Source organism: Salmo trutta, chromosome 2 (assembly GCF_901001165.1).
Source record: "Salmo trutta chromosome 2, fSalTru1.1, whole genome shotgun sequence".
Lineage (NCBI taxonomy): Eukaryota > Metazoa > Chordata > Actinopteri > Salmoniformes > Salmonidae > Salmo > Salmo trutta.
In genome coordinates, this window is record NC_042958.1 from 58,416,796 (window position 1) to 58,433,471 (window position 16,676).

General features: G+C 40.4%; 2 protein-coding genes across 3 annotated transcripts; both read right to left on the bottom strand.

Moving 5' to 3' along the window:
* Positions 1-2,308: 2,308 nt before the first annotated feature.
* Positions 2,309-4,370, bottom strand: hoxb1b (homeobox B1b). Its single transcript, XM_029707784.1, has 2 exons — positions 3,615-4,370; positions 2,309-3,313 (listed from the first exon to the last, which is right to left on the bottom strand). Exons 1-2 carry the CDS (start codon positions 4,207-4,209, stop codon positions 3,009-3,011), a joined length of 900 nt encoding a protein of 299 aa, XP_029563644.1. The 5' UTR covers positions 4,210-4,370; the 3' UTR covers positions 2,309-3,008.
* Positions 4,371-5,158: 788 nt separating this feature from the next.
* Positions 5,159-10,852, bottom strand: LOC115158624 (homeobox protein Hox-B3a). 2 transcript variants are annotated; one of them, XM_029707806.1, is made up of 3 exons: positions 10,792-10,852; positions 6,893-7,308; positions 5,159-6,621 (listed from the first exon to the last, which is right to left on the bottom strand). In XM_029707806.1, the coding sequence occupies exons 2-3, from the start codon at positions 7,215-7,217 to the stop codon at positions 5,990-5,992; spliced, it is 957 nt and encodes a 318-aa protein (XP_029563666.1). In that variant the 5' UTR covers positions 7,218-7,308; positions 10,792-10,852; the 3' UTR covers positions 5,159-5,989. The 2 variants fall into 2 exon arrangements, with proteins under 2 accessions (XP_029563666.1, XP_029563657.1); XM_029707797.1 differs by lacking the exon at positions 10,792-10,852 and adding an exon at positions 8,250-8,601.
* Between the last annotated feature and the right edge of the window lie 5,824 nt (positions 10,853-16,676).

A 16,676-nucleotide genomic window follows, 5' to 3' on the forward strand; every position in this document is an offset into this window, starting at 1 on the left:
AGAGGCCCTGCAGCCGAATGAGGGTGGATGTTCTGTGACAGCATTTTAGCCTTATTCTACTCGACCTGCCATGGTTACAATCGCCTCGTCTCACCACCCCTCATTATTTCCATAGCGCTGCTTCGTTACTCTGCTTTTTCTCCCGTTCCTGTTTTTCTTACGCCAAACAGCCATGGTGAACTGACAGGCAGACAGGGGCAAACTATTAGGGTGGCCATTTGGATCCTGGAGCCAATTCCAGAAAGTATCAAGACGTTAACCCTGGCCCAGCCACTTGTCCCTCCTGGTTAGCCTGCATATAGGGTAGAGAATGGATGCAGTTGCTGGAGCACTCATGAGGGGTTGGCCTGCAAGTTGGCTTGGGGATGCAGATATGAATGAGCCTCCCAAGGAGGGGGATGGTTTTTGGAGACACTTACCTTGGCTCAAATGAACCACTGTCACAACAAAGGAATCACGCAGAAGCGGGACATGTGCAATTCTCTTTGAGGCCTACTGAACACCTGTAAGAAGCTTTTATCCTGGTTCTAAAATGTTTAGGATGCCACCCTGATTTCTGCCTCGATAATCAACAAAAGGGATCTCTCTGTGCTGCCCCTGAACTCCCCAATCCCCAACCCCCTAACCCATGAATACTGTATCCAGTTCAGATCCTTTGAAGCCTGCTGTCCCTGCCTTGAAGCCTGCTGTCCCTGCCTTGAAGCCTGCTGTCCCTGCCTTGAAGCCTGCTGTCCCTGCCTTGAAGCTTGGTGTCCCTGCAGTGTGACGTGCCACAGTGGAACCAGAGACCAAGGAAGTGAGCCAGGCATTCAACTTGTAAAAGAGCTTGCAACAACTGCAACCAGCATGGGGCTCACTATTCATCTCTTTGGTGTCAGAAAATGTTACAGTGAAGAGATAACGATGTTAAAAAAATATATTACTAAATGTTGACTTGTTGCTATGTATTATCGGTCTTTATGTTTCAGCTGGCATTCATGCTATATCTTACGCCATTACCATTGTGCCTAGTAGTATTCTCTGCCTGCGTTTCTGCCTTTTGCCTCTCTGTGTTCATTGCACGTTAAATCCCTGGCCCTGCTTGTTTTACGTTCTCCAGTTAGAGCTGTAGTGCCACACTGACAGGCTGGTGAAAAACATCCTCCATCTCCCTGGTTGAACATCTGTCTCCATGGTGCTGGCTCCTCCGTCGCTGGCTGTGACGCAGGTGGAGAGCCCGGTGGGAGGTCTGAGGTATTACCAAGCGAGAGGACAGGAATCACACCTCTGGGTTCAAGTCCTGCACTTAGTCCCTTCCCTGTTTTTGTTGGACCTGTCAGCCTTCACTATATCTACCGCCATCACCTCCCAAGGCCCCATTGTGACTGTCAGGATAGAGAAAAGATACACGGCAACTAACCTGACATATTCTCTTTGGTGACGCTCAGTGTAAAGTTTAAAGTGAAACGATGACTGGTTGAAAATCGATCAATTATTGACGCCAATTGCTAGAAGAGAACGTAAAACCTCATTCAGATGTATTTCAAATCATCATGGCTTGCCTGATGACTGTTTCAAACAGTCTGATGGGGGAAATGGGAGGACGAGAGTCAGCTTCAAAAAGAGACAACGAGGGAGGAGAGGACCACATGGGATGTGGCAGGAGGCAATGAGGCAGATAGGTCTTTTAATGGAATGATCATCATCTAGCACCAGTTCCCTCTTTGTTAATAATTCATGGTAAAAAAATGTAAGGAACTATGATGACACTACAATTGTCTAATAAGCCATACAATATGTAGATGAAAAAATATCCCCTGCCGTTTTTAGCCTTGAATATTAAAAGCAAAGAAAAGGAAGAGAGGGAGACCTTCAGTTGACTCGTCAAAGCCATTCTGGTGTCCTGACAGATTTACTAGAGGCCTTTGTGAATCCATTTGTGGGTGAACTTTGAATGAACCTCAGCTTTGGGGGAGAGGGCACTGACAGGCCAGTGCCGCTGGGGCAGGAACTGTGCAAACCTTACAACCAGTGCAAATATTGAGCCTGCCTATAACATCAGGAGATGAAACAGGGTTGTCAAGCCCCTGCCAGCTTTAAGGAAGAGCTGAGGGCAGCATACAAGGTTCAACTAGAAATGTAGCTCTAGTGGTGGTAGAAGATTATCCAATTACTTTTCTAATGAACTATTATAGCAATCAGAAGAGAAAGTGGCAAGTGTAAGTGAGAACCTGTACCAATTGTTTGTGGATCTCAGGGCATGACATTTGTGCATAGCCAAATTGAATTTGGGTAACAAATCTAGTGTGAAACCTGGCACCCTGGAGTTTGTTGTCATGTTTAGAAACCCTGGGGGTATTCTGAGGTGAAGAGGTCATTGGTAGCCACCCCATGTGTGGTGAAAGACTCCTCATGTCACATTATGCAAAGGAAAAGAATGGGTAAAACTCAACAGCAATGAAAGACAGAACATTATATATTTGTTAAAGTTTAATTTTGTAAAAACTATTATATAGAAATCAGTAATATGTGATTGTCAATATGAATTGCATTTCAATGAAAATGACATATTTTTCCATCTGATTCCTAATTTCATGAGTAGGCAGATTTAAAACAGTTTCAACAACAGTTAAACAATGTTGACTTCCAAAATACTATTTGCGTAGAAAGAACATCGAAGAAGAATTCAATTAGTTCCATAGATTTAGATTTTCTTACAACATATCCTTATTGTCACATTCAATAAATACTTTATAGCCTACTGTATGGGAACATTTCATTCACTCACAAATGTACAAATCAGCACAAATACAGACTTTTCAAAACAAACCTTTTATTTTTAACTTCTCACATAAGTATCTAAATGTATTTGTAGAAAATACCCGTAAATAGTGCAAACATGAAACTAAATTGTTTGCAGAAATTAGTGCACCTAAACCCTGTAAACCTGCAGTATCCTTGAAAATGTGACAAGTAAAGTGCGGCACCATGAGTGCGGTGATTCAAATGTTATTTGTAAAAAGATTGATTTATGCGGTCTTCGAGCTTGGTGACACATCAGGAGATGAGGTGATCTCTCCCAAATCATTTGCCGGTACTGCTGTGTTTAGAAAGACCGTGCCTGCTTTCTCACGCTTTTTCTGCTTCATCCTGCGGTTTTGGAACCAAATTTTCACTTGAGTTTCGTTGAGCTCGAGAATAGCGGCAACTTCCACTCGCCGGGCCCTGGTCAGGTACCTGTTGAAATGGAACTCCTTCTCGAGCTCTGTCAGCTGCTTTGTGTTGAAGTTGGTACGGATTACATTCTGTTGACCAGGGACTCCATATTCTGAAACTGTAAAAGTTAATGAATGAATGAAGGAACTGATGGAATAAATTGAATTTTAAATGAAGGAATGAAAACAGGAATAAACTGTATTATTATTATGTGATGATTGTGAGCAGCCAAGCAAACACATTCTGTATTTGATCATTTATTTTACGCACCACGGCACAGTTTACGCACTGACATGCAAAGCACAAACATTGATTAGGCAGTGTCTCTATCATTTCCTCATATATATATAGTAATGTTGTCTATAAATTAGCCTTTGTCATGACAGTGTTATTTATGACCATGTCCCCCCCTAACAAACCTGTTTTAGGGGGATTCCTCTTAACTTTCATCCAGTCGAAAGTTTTTGAAGTTAAATCTGCATTGAAATCATCCGAATCCTTATCACTATATTGGGAAGGAACTAATCTCGAGTAAATACTCTCCAAGTATTCTTGTTGCCCCTGTTCTCCACTGCAAAAGTGCAGATACTGGCTGCTTGGTGCAGACCCTGGCTCACTGTTCCCTTCGGCCAGGGGGGGCATGTTCGTTCCAATGGCTGACACAGGAATCCCAGGCGACTGAATGAAACCTCGTTCTTGTTCATGAATTAGAGCGTATTGATGAGGTCCATAATCCAAGTTTGGCCCTGTTGGCGAGCCATACACCGAGTTTCCCGTTGAGCCCAACTGGAGATCTATATGATGAAGCTGAGGCTGGTGGAGAGGGTGGCTCGAAGTCTGGTGCACCGAAGAACCACCAACTAACCGCCCATCGGACGCAAAACTATCACTTGTTGCGCATGAATTGGATGATAAGGAGGACATGTATCCATGGTTTAAATGGTGGTATCCGGCATTGGCATTGAATATGTTAGTCCCCCTGTTACAAATGGTATAATCTAAGTAAGAGTTCATCCTGTATTGTTATGTCAAAATTAATGAAGACGGGTCAGTCCACCTTAATTGCTCTTCCCTGTGCCCTACAACCTCTACGTAGTATGTCAAATCTGTAAAACTGCCTACCACGCTCATATCACCTTAGTGACAGATCATGTGACTCACTTTACGCCAATGGCAATTGGGACCTATAGCAGTTTGTCAGGTCAGGATCGTCCATCAAACGTCTCACATTTACATGACAAATGCTTCAGTCAAACTCGCCCATCAATCTGATAAGAACACAAACACGTCACACCACTTCTGCAAGGACCTTCTGGTCAGAGTGAGGGAGAAGGATAGTTTGAAAAGTGAAAGATTTTGAAATGATTTCAATTTTGTCTCTCGGTAATTTAGAGTTTGAAGCAAACAGTTGATTGGATGGTCTATGTGATCGAAATAGTATTTTGGCTGTGCTTTTTTAACAGTATTATAAGAGTAAGTAAGTTTAGTGAACTGAAATGTTTCCATTGTCATTCATGCCGTTAACAAGAGGCTATAAGATGGGTTGTAATACCAGGCGTCCTCTAGGAGAATTATGTTGACCAATGTGTATAAGTATAGCAGCTCATGTGAATTACTTGATTAGCTCTGTGTGTTCTTCTGTCTGAGAGCTAATTTTACAGAGGAGTCTTGAAATTAATGCGACGATCAATCTTCTGCTCCTCTAAACGCTTGACAGCTGGTTCTCCAATTTGCTCGAGAGAGAACAAAGAACAGCCTAAATCATTGTGCCTTTATGGACTTTTAACAATTTATTATTGCATATAATCTTTACCAGACTATACCTAATGTGGCCTATTTCATTTGACATATTTGAATATATTGTGTGTGTATTTTACTCTAACTAGACACATTTAGACTATATATAGGTAGAGCGAGCTCTTTTTGATAACAAGATGTGTAAAAAACAGTTCTGCACAAAGTCTGAACAACAAATGCATTTATTCAACAATATACAGAAATTATTCGTCAGCATATCCTACACATGCATTTCAAAGGGTATCCAAAAGTATTTCACAATTAAATACATTTTGAGGAACACTGATTCAACAGTCCCTGAAGCATAAGAGTCTGTAAACACTAAGCCCTATGATAAAAAAATAACAAAATACATTCAATTCCCATAAATTAAATTCATAAATAACATAGAAATAACATTGTAATATATATGTTTTTAATATTCCAATGCACACAGTTGGGTCATGACCTCCTCCACTTATAAAAGTGCATAATGTCAAGTCTTGTACAAAAACATAAGTGAGAAAAGTTTTTGCTTGATATTGATTCAAATTCAATGTTTTACATTACCCGGTGGTTTCATATAATTAAATAATTTCAGGTTTATCCTATATGGATAACAAATCAAAACAGAAACACAAAACTGTCCAACAGGATCGAATAGGGTGTGCAGGTGCTGATCTGTGGGCGGGATCACGTTGACTCTAGCAATACTTATAAACACTCTATTCGAATTAACTGTTTTACCTCCGACTCTAGTGGTCACAATCAGTCGCTGAATTCCCAAAATAGTTAAAGCTGCTCTTTTCGAGTAAAATATTAGTAACTCTGCTGTAATGACAACACTATTTGCATGCATTTGGATACAGCGAATAATTGGCTTTTTGCGCAACAACAAAAAATATTTTTATGCGTGCAGACCTGAACTTTGGATTCGGTCCACTAAGGATCTGACTATGGTCAAGGGACATACTGACTACATATGCTATAAATGAGTCAGTTTAGGAGCTTGCTTGATTCATTGTTGAGAAGAATGATGCCCCAATAGGTATGATGTGTTTGGATCATATAGTGTAGGTTTAGGACGGTGTTGGCTTGACGTCATCTGTGCAGTATGATTACACTGGGTATTTATCCCGCATGCAGTGAATGGCAAGTTCACATCAACATGGACCGGGTCAGCTTGAGCATAATGAATGGAAAAACTACTATCATTGTCCTGCATACTGCAGGGAGCATATTCTGGGTTTGTGGCATATTTCTGTTGCCCTTTCATTGAGTTTGGATAGACTAATGCACTGACATAATCGTTTTGTTGACGCTTTAAAGATGGCGGGGAAACAGTGTCATAATCCTCCCCCATTGCATGAATATAACCAAGATTGGTAAGAGTTCCAGGGCTACCTAAAGAGGAGCACAGTCCTTTAAACTTTCCATCTTTCTTGCACTTCATTCTCCGATTTTGAAACCAAATCTTGATCTGCCTCTCCTTTAGACTGAGTTGGCTAGCCATCTCCATGCGCCTGGGGCGGCAAAGGTAACGATTGAAGTGGAACTCCTTCTCTAGCTCAACCAACTGGGCGCTTGTGTATGCAGTGCGCGCCCTTTTGGAGGCTGCAGTTGTTGGGCTTTCCTCGTCACCAAATAGTTCTGCCGGAGAGAAAATGAAATGGAACGTCATTCATCAATTGAATAGGCCTACAGTACCTAAACAAAATCTTAACAACATTAGGCTATATTACATTACATTATATCAACATGTAAGCTTCTGTCGAAACTGGAAATGCAATTAGCCAACGCCCATTGGTCGTAATCATATAATACAATTAGGATTTATCAAGCTTAAAAAAGTATTATTTGTAGACCTAAATGGGAATTTTACTGTCCAACTATTTATTGGGCTAGGCATTTGAATACACACCATTAACATCTAAGGGATTGTCTCCGTTGTTCTTTATACAGTTCTGAATTGTCGACTTCTTCATCCACGGGAATATGCTTTTGGTGAAGGTAGAATTTGAGTTAGGGTCAATCTCTTTTGGGTGCTGTGATTTGCTGTTGCCATTTGACTGCGATGAGCAATCCAACTCCTTCAAGTTGATCTGGCTCTCCAGGTAGGCCAAGGGTTGGTCGGCTGGTGCGTCATGATTGTATCCAAATCCACTGGCACCTTGGTATGGGGACTCTCCAAATATTGCTATGGCGTCTTGGTAGGTATTTCTCTGCATTGTCAAGAAATGTCTCATCAGCTACTGGGGCCCTTTTGACCTTCTGAAGGAACATTGGCACCCAGAAGTCACGTGACAGTTTCCTTCCAATGACCTCTTGGTTGCTGTTCTGAAAGGTTATGAAAAAACACATAATAAGGGAGGTGACAGTATGAATCCATCTTATCAACTCAATAGCATCATGACGTGAATAGGGCCCTTTCAACCTGCTTACAGAGGCAATGTCGGACTAGATGATAGTCTCTAATATCTACTTCTCCCTTCTCAACCCTAAAAAAAGTAATTGTTTATTGAGAAACAAGTCACCAGTTTTTAGTCCAGTAGTTTTATTCAGCATAGGCCTACTTTTGCAGACCCGTCAATGGGCTTAAACAAATAAGAATGCAAACAACAATGCAATTTGAATTCCATAAAGGCAAGACATTATTTTTATATTTTCAAGAATTTCATGCTAGAATGCTTGAGGCCTGTAGAACTTGTGTGAAACTATGCTATTTTAGAGAAAAAATAAATAGCCCTACATGTTAAATTACTAGCCTAAATAAAAACAACTAATTAAAGACACATAGGCTATAGGTCTTACATAGGCTAATGATAAGATTATTATAATATACAGCTGTCGATCGAGATTTAGCCAACAAAACACGACAACAAAAAACAAGGTAACTGTGTCAATAGTCTCCTACATAAAGCCCAATGTAGGGGGAAAAAACAGCCAATTTCTTTATTCAATATCAGATAAGCTTAACCGTTAATGGTAGCCTATAATTGTATGTCTAATCACGTTTCCTTACATTTCCATTGAAATCTTCCACATGAACAAAATATTCAAGGTCTCTGAATTCATTATAACGATTATGCTGAGTATGCCTTTATAAGCAACCAAAATAAATAAAAACAGAAGATGATGAAATAGTTTTCAAGAGAAAACGAATGTTGGATGGTATGGAGGCACAGCGTACAGCTTTATGAACTCTGCTTGAACCGCGCACGAGTCATATGGTCATAAATCACAAAGAAAATAGCCGACCATTCACCAGCCCGGCTTACCTTAGCTTATAACGTAGATCCCACGAATACTGCCTAGATATGATTAATTTCACATCCAGAATCAATAACGAGAGGTCTCTCCTTTCAAAAACATCGAGGAGTATTATAATCCAGTTGCAATGATAGGCTTGCTATTAACTAACTCATTGGGAGTCGCCCACAGCATGGAAGAGGTCGAACGAGAACATGGGTAGCCTTTGCGCAGCTGACTAGACAGTGAAGAAGAATTCTGGCCACATCGCCAATTTGAAAACACTATTCGCCGAAAACCATGACCTCAGTCCGTACATTATGAGACAAATACATGTGGATACATTACTCCCTGATGCTTTGTAAGGGGCTGTCTGCAGTTATAGCAGCCTATTTTAAAATGTGTGTTTAGGATAGCCTTTTCACAACAAAAATTATGGTAATTGCAGATGTGGTGGGACGGGGCTAGTGGCCTTTGATCGATTTGATTCACACGAGAGCAATCTGCATTAATGATCTGACCTGAGGCCCCAACTTTTATCTATGGCATAGCCATAGAGCTAACATAGCCCAGTCTATACTTAGGCTACTTTGAGTTGGCCTATCTCATTGGATGTTATATGCCAGATTTGACCACCAAAATAAATATAAAAATCAAGAGACCAGTGTTTGGAGATGACAACAGAAAACAAATAACAATTTGAGAGTAGTAGCAAAAATGTGGAATGGCATTGTTGTCTTAAAATAAAGAAAGGCAATCAAAACGCACCAATTGAACTTTGCCAAACTAAATTGTCAAAATGGGGTTATGATTTTGATTTGGTCAATTTATGACTTTGCATACTATTGCATGACCCCTGCATGAATAATGTATGATGCCAATGTGAAATTTGCCAAAAAGTTCGTGTTGAGTGTGACTGGCAATACATAGAATGTATTTCCATGATATATGAATTAGAGATTTCAGGATTATGCGGCTGTCTAACCTGGCAGACAACCATATCGAAAAGTGAACTATTTTGCACACATCAAGACAAAACACAGCAACCCAACATTCATATTCAGTTTTGGAGAGGTAAATTAATATTCCAGCATATTAGTGCTCAAAGGGCCATGGACCCAAATTGCGTCAGTTTCTTTGGAAAACCATCTGCCTCCTGGCTGTACAGGTTAGACACTGAGCCTACTGGAGGTGAGGATCAAACATGCCGCTATAGGATTGTTGTTAGTGGATCGATACCCATTGGGACTGTGGCGGTGCTTTGATCTCTTATGTTAACTTTTTAATTGAAAATACTCAATCCCCTCGATTCATTCATTAGGGACAATAGTTAATACCCCAGGCAGGATAGCTAATGTTTAACTACACGAAAGTAATTAGGCTACAACACAAAATAATCTAAACATTGACCAGTCTTTTGATCAAAGACGTCAGGACTGCCAATCTAACGAAATTTAGCCGAGGTAATTTAGCCGTGACCGGTTCAGACCGTGCACATGGATTTGTTGAATTTAGCTATCAAATGGATACCGTACATCTCCCACTTTTTCTATCTACATTGTCATAATACATTTATAGGATGTCTGCCTATAGCCTAGCTATATCATCTTTCAGTGATCAAATATATCTGTGTGCCTATTCTTCCAATCTCAAGACAAATTCCTGCCATATACACTGTCATGAAAATACTATAATAATCGTTTCAAATCATATTCCATAAAAAGCTTCTATCCTGGGGGGAACGATGATCAATTCGAAATGAAGCATGAATATGTGGCGTCGAGATTAGACAATGATTTATTTCAAGGTTCTATGGCTTAAAATGAAACGTTAAGGCTCTGTAATTGCCAAGTTGATGTAACCCGAGACCTCCAGGCATAAAGTCTTTATATCGGTCTGCTCAGCCCAGATGAAGGATGGAGAAAGACAATTAAGAGCACCGATTAATCGTATCACTTGTGGATCTGTAGATTAATGCACATACAGCTATAAACAACAACAAAAAAGACTATTCCAGAAACACAATGGCAGCTGTCTCTGACATTGGCTCACATACCATTAGGCTATAAATCAAAATGGAACGACTGGCAGACAGGAAGATAGTGTAGGATGAAATGTATACATCACCTAAACCATCGAAATCATTGAAATAGATTGAAACTTCAATATAGAACATCAAACAACATAATGTGTCATGCTTGTTGTAACATTTCTTGAATTGGACCATACATTTCCTGCAATGTCATTCATATGGCCTAATTAATACAAAATCAGATCCTCCAAAAAAATGCTATCCATATACTTACAATACATTTGCAGGATCTTCTTCATTCCAGCTATGTAGACTTTAAGAAGATACATTGTAAACCAGCGGGCAAATCACTACAGTGGTTGGCCTGATGAATGCATGCATCTACTCTGCAACCGCTTCCTCAATGATTTAATGAATCACGTGACAGGGACGGTTGCTCACCAGGCTACTCTGACCTATGATGTGGGAACTGGCTTCAGAGCAATGCAACCTTGTGTTGTATTATTTACACGGCGCTGCAAATATAAAATAAAACCTACCCATATCGTTTTTGATTTGCACTGTACTGCTGTCTTCGAGAACGGAGATAAGAACTCTGTGATTTCTTTGGCAGACGGTCTGGTCCTCTATAGATAAGCTGTATAGCAAAACAAAAGTGTATTAAAGAATGAAGAAACACATGTTATCCTGAACGATACCCACATCTTAGGCCTATCCTGAAACGTCCAATGGAGCCGTTCCTTTCTCTGTCAGAAAATGGTTGGTCGGTTAGAATCTAAACTCATGGATTAGTTCAGATTGTTATATGGCAAATTATTATTTAAAACGGCAAGGCCTCCTGCTGACCTCATGCAACGGCAATTGATAAAAGGCGCATAAATACAATACACAGGATTTACAAATCAAATGGATTTACTAATGTTCAAAACAACTGATTATAGTCTATATGAGGCAGACATATTTACGCCAGCAATTAACTACCCTAAATCAATTTAGGTAAGGTAAATAAGTTCACACACCCTCTGAGTTTTGTCTACAAACAGCGAAAATAATTTTTGAAATGCATGAGGATATAGGCAGTTTCATTTCAGGCCTCATGGTCAGCACGACGAAATTTAGGACAACTTACAGTGAACAAAAACAGACTGCCTCGTCAAAGTATTGGTCCATCTCTAACCGTGTGGGTGTGGGTGTGTGTGCGTAAAAAGTATAAGTACTATAACGAACTACGTTCAAAAATCATAATGGGTCCAAAAAGCATGTTTCACCATGGGTTTGGTATACCAATCCTCTTTGATAATATTTAACACCATGAAAAATAACATCTTATCCAACTTCCTTACACTTTTAATTAATAAAATGTAATCTACACTAGCCCAGTTTGCACTGGCCCAGTCAATCAATATCGTATAGGCCAGGGCTCTCCAACCCTGTTCCTGGAGAGCTATCCTCCTGTATGTTTTCAATCCAACCCTGTTCCTGGAGAGCTATCCTCCTGTATGTTTTCAATCCAACCCTGTTCCTGGAGAGCTATCCTCCTGTATGTTTTCAATCCAACCCTGTTACTGGAGAGCTAGCCTCCTGTATGTTTTCAATCCAACCCTGTTCCTGGAGAGCTATCCTCCTGTATGTTTTCAATCCAACCCTGTTCCTGGAGAGCTAGCCTCCTGTATGTTTTCAATCCAACCCTGTTCCTGGAGAGCTATCCTCCTGTATGTTTTCAATCCAACCCTGTTCCTGGAGAGCTATCCTCCTGTATGTTTTCAATCCAACCCTGTTCCTGGAGAGCTATCCTCCTGTATGTTTTCAATCCAACCCTGTTCCTGGAGAGCTATCCTCCTGTATGTTTTCAATCCAACCCTGTTCCTGGAGAGCTATCCTCCTGTATGTTTTCAATCTAACCCTGTTCCTGGAGAGCTATCCTCCTGTATGTTTTCAATCTAACCCAGTTGTAACCAACCTGATTCAGCTGATCAACCAGCTAATTATTAGAATCAGGTGCGCTATTATGATTGGAGCCAAAACCTACAGGACCACAGCTCTCCAGGAACTGTTTTGGAGAGCCCTGTCATAGGTTGGAAAGCTTTCATATAATAACGCTTTTTACAATACATATAACACCTCATGGTTTACCCATCAGTTGCATTGAAAATACATGAGACGTGCATTTCGTTATAACAATAGACCTATGTTTGGAAACTGGAAGTAATGAGCAACAGTGGCACTTACCGAGGTTCTCCAAAAACGTATCTTATTATCCAAAAGACAAAACTCGGGCGTAAAGGTTAGCACTCGGTATTCGCCAGCAGCTAGTTTTGCGCATTATAGTTTTCAAAGGAGACATGATGGATATGTCGGCGAAATGAATGCAGACGGAAGGCTATCGTCAGTAGTAACATGGGGCTGTCTATAGCCTGGGCACTTGATGCTGAGTGGGTAGGGCTACCTCCCCGAACAATGTAAACCTTGGCTCGCCCCATGTCATTGCTGTTAATCTTTAGACGGACTCGCGGTCATTACTAGCCAAATAGTATGGATTATGTTCAAAGTAGTGATCCTGGGATAAGAAAAATAAATGTTTTGATCGTGACCGTTTGTGTATTACAGCAACACGATTAAATAATAATTAAAAAAAGGCATAATGACAGAAAGTTTATAAACTAGGTTTGGCACACATCTAGTCCAACATTAGGCTCTCTCTGTCAAAAAGGTCAGCAGGGTCTGTAGAGGGTAAATAAAGAATTGCATGATAATTCCAATCTCTCAATATAGGCTATGTATCCCTGTTCCACAGTGGCTCCAAAGCCCATGATTGACATCTCAGCCTGAGATGTCAATCATGAGATGTCAATCAAAAATATCTCCTGAGATATTTTGAAATTGTTTCATGTTGCGTTTATACTTGTGTTCTGGGTAATTTGGGGGGGGGGAATATATTGTACATCATTTAAAAAATGACGGGTCAACATCTAAATATTGCTCCCAGCGTTGATCAAAGTTCAGAAGGCTTATATTCTTAATCTGACGGAGTTCTAATCGCGCCTGCATCTTTGTGAACGAGTGGAATTATGAACAGTGGTCTGTTCGTAATGTTCGCCTGCGTCTCCTGGATTTGCCTTTTTAGCAGCACATTCACCACTCTCTCAACGGCTAACTCCGCCTTCTCGTGCACAGGCCGAGGGCCTGAGACGTGAAACTAACCACCCCAGCTCGGAGTCGGCTCAAGTAGGTAACTAGAAACCCTGTGGAGTGTGTTTGCGAGATGCCGGACAAAAGGCCATTTTAAAACCATCCCGAGACTCCTTGCCGTGTCTACAGACATCCCCCAAAACAAACAAAAACCGTCTTTCAAAGAATGAGTGCACAACTGGTAAATAGTCTCTTATAAAGACAGTATGTCGGTCGGGTGGCTAGCTGTCGCAGAGACTTATATTGTAGGCTCTGTATTCGGCTACTTAGCCAACTATAAGGATGAAGTAAGAATGGAACGTTAAACGGAGCATACCTCAGCAGGATAATAATAACGTTGCTTTAGAGAGAATAGGCTATACTGAGAAGGCCAGTGATGTGGTGAGACTGAGGCAGGCTGCAATGCATGTAGGAAGAAGCAGAGACCGCAAGAAAGCGGAAACAAGCAAGCAGGCAGAGAGGGAGAGGTTAGTAAAGTGGTTCCCAAACTTGTTAAAACTTATGGAATAAGTTGTGAACTAAAACAAATATATATATAAATATATATATATATATATATATATATATATATATATATATATGTTTCAATATGAACATCTCCACATGGCCTATTTTCCCTATAGGCCTACATTGTCTAATCAAAAAGCAAACAATACAGTCTTATATCGATCGCCCACTGGAGTTTATAGTTTACCCATCACCCACCTTTTTACCACTACATCACTGTAAGTAACATTCTAATAATTCATGTGAATGCGATAATACAAACGATAATCTGTGTGCTCCATTGACGTCTGTGTGGAGCTTGATGAGTAATTCCTAGGAATACAAACGTGAACACTATGGAATTTGAGAAAAGAGATATCTATGTGGACTTGATGGTTTTATACAATTCATCATTACAACCGACTGAACAGTCGCTGATGCTATGCGTCAGTGTGAATCATTTCTCATATTTCCCCCTTTCAAATCAAATCAGGCGTATAACATTACAATTGTATAAGCTAGCTAACAGGCTATGTGGTTGACTGAGGTGAAAGAACTAGCAGTCAAAGTGATCATGGCTGGGGTCATTGTTCTGTTCTACGAATAGCATTTTAACGTTTTTTAATTGTATAACAAACCTCACTAAAACTCAAACCCTGGTTATGGCTCTGACCATGATCGGCCAGAAGAGCTTCAGTGCGCATTGGCATAGATTCTACAAGTGTCTGGAAGTCTATTGGAGGGATGCGACACCCTTCTTCCACGAGAAATTCCATCATCTGGTGTTTTGTTGATGGTGGTAGAAAACGCTCTCTCAGAACACATCCAGAATCTCCAATAAGTGTTAAATTGGGTTTAGATCTAGTGACTAACACACACACACCCTTTAAACCCCATATGCGCATTTGAAACCCTTCTTCTTGTCACTGAGGTCTCTTCTAGCCAAAAATTGGCAACTGGGAATTTTTATACGTGACCCTAAGCATGACGGGATGTTAACTGCTTAATTAACGTTCAATATAATTCGTATCCCTCATTTACTCAAGTGTTTCCTTTATTTTGGCAGTTAAATGCAGACTGTTTTAAAAAAAGTGTTGATTAAAAAGTGTGACATTGAAGACGTTATCCGAGTCCTGACTTTTGTTTGGTCCTTTCCTCCAGTGCAAACATGCAGTTGAAGTCGGAAGTTTAAATACACCTTAGCCAAATACATTTAAACTCAGTTTTTCACAATTCCTAACATTTAATCCTAGTAAAAATTCCCTGTTTTAGGTCAGTTAGGATCATCACTTTATTTAAAAAATGTGAAATGTCAGGATAATAGTAGATAGAATGATTTATTTCAGCTTTTATTCCTTTCATCACATTCCCAGTGGATCATAAGTTTATATAGACTCAATTAGTATTTGATAGCATTGCCTTTAAATTGTTTAACTTAGGTCAAACATTTCGGGTAGCTTTCCACAAGCTTCCCACAATAAGTTGGGTGAATTTTGGCCCATTCCTCCTGACAGAGCTGGTGTAACTGAGTCAGGTTTGTAGGCCTCCTTCCTCGCACACGCTTTTTCAGTTCTTCCCACAAAGGTTCTATAGGATTGAGGTCAGGGCTTTGTGATGGCCACTCCAATACCTTGACTTTGTTGTCCTTAAGCCATTTTGCCACAACTTTGGAAGTATGCTTGGGGTCATTGTCCATTTGGAAGACCCATTTGTGACCAAGCTTTAACTTCCTGATTGATGTCTTGAGATGTTGCTTCAATATATCCACATCATTTTCTTTCCTCATGATGCTGTCTATTTTGTGAAGTGCACCAGTCCCTCCTGCAGCAAAGCACCCCCACAACATGATTCTGCCAACCCCATGCTTCACGGTTGGGATGGTGTTCTTCGGCTTGCAATTCTCCCTCTTTTTCCTCCAAACATAATGATGGTCATTATGGCCAAACAGTTCTATTTTTGTTTCATCAGACCAGAGGACATTTCTCCAAAAAGTAAGATCTTTGTCCCCATGTGTAGTTGCAAACCGTAGTCTGGCTTTTTTATGGTGGTTTTGGAGCAGTGGCTTCTTCCTTGCTGAGCAGCTTTTCAGGTTATGTCGATATAGGACTGGTTTTGCTGTGGATATAGATACTTTTGTATCCATTTCCTGCAGCATCTTCACAAGGTCCTTTGCTGTTGTTCTGGGATTGATTTGCACTTTTCGCACCAAAGTACGTTCATCTCTAGGAGACAGAAGGTGTCTCCTTCCTGAGCGGTATGACGGCTGCGTGGTTCCATGGTGTTTATACTTGCGTACTATTGTTTGTACAGATGAACGTGGTACCTTCAGGTGTTTGGAAATTACTCCCAAGGATGAACCAGACTTGTGGAGGTCTACATTTCTTTTCTGAGGTCTTGGCTGATTTATTTTCATTTTCCCATGATGTCAAGCAAAGAGGCACTGAGTTTGAAGGTAGGCCTTGAAATACATCCACAGGTACACCTCCAATTGACTCAAATGATGTCAATTAGCCTATCAGAAGCTCCTAAAGCCATGACATCATTTTCTGGAATTTTCCAAGATGTTTAAAGGCACAGTCAACTTAGTGTATGTAAACTTCTGATCCACTGGAATTGTGATAGTGAATTATAAGTGAAATAATCTGTCTCCACACAATTGTTGGAATAATTACTTGTGTCATGCACAAAGTAGATTTAGACTTGTTGACTTGCCAAAACTATAGTTTGTTAACAAGAAATGTGTGGAGTG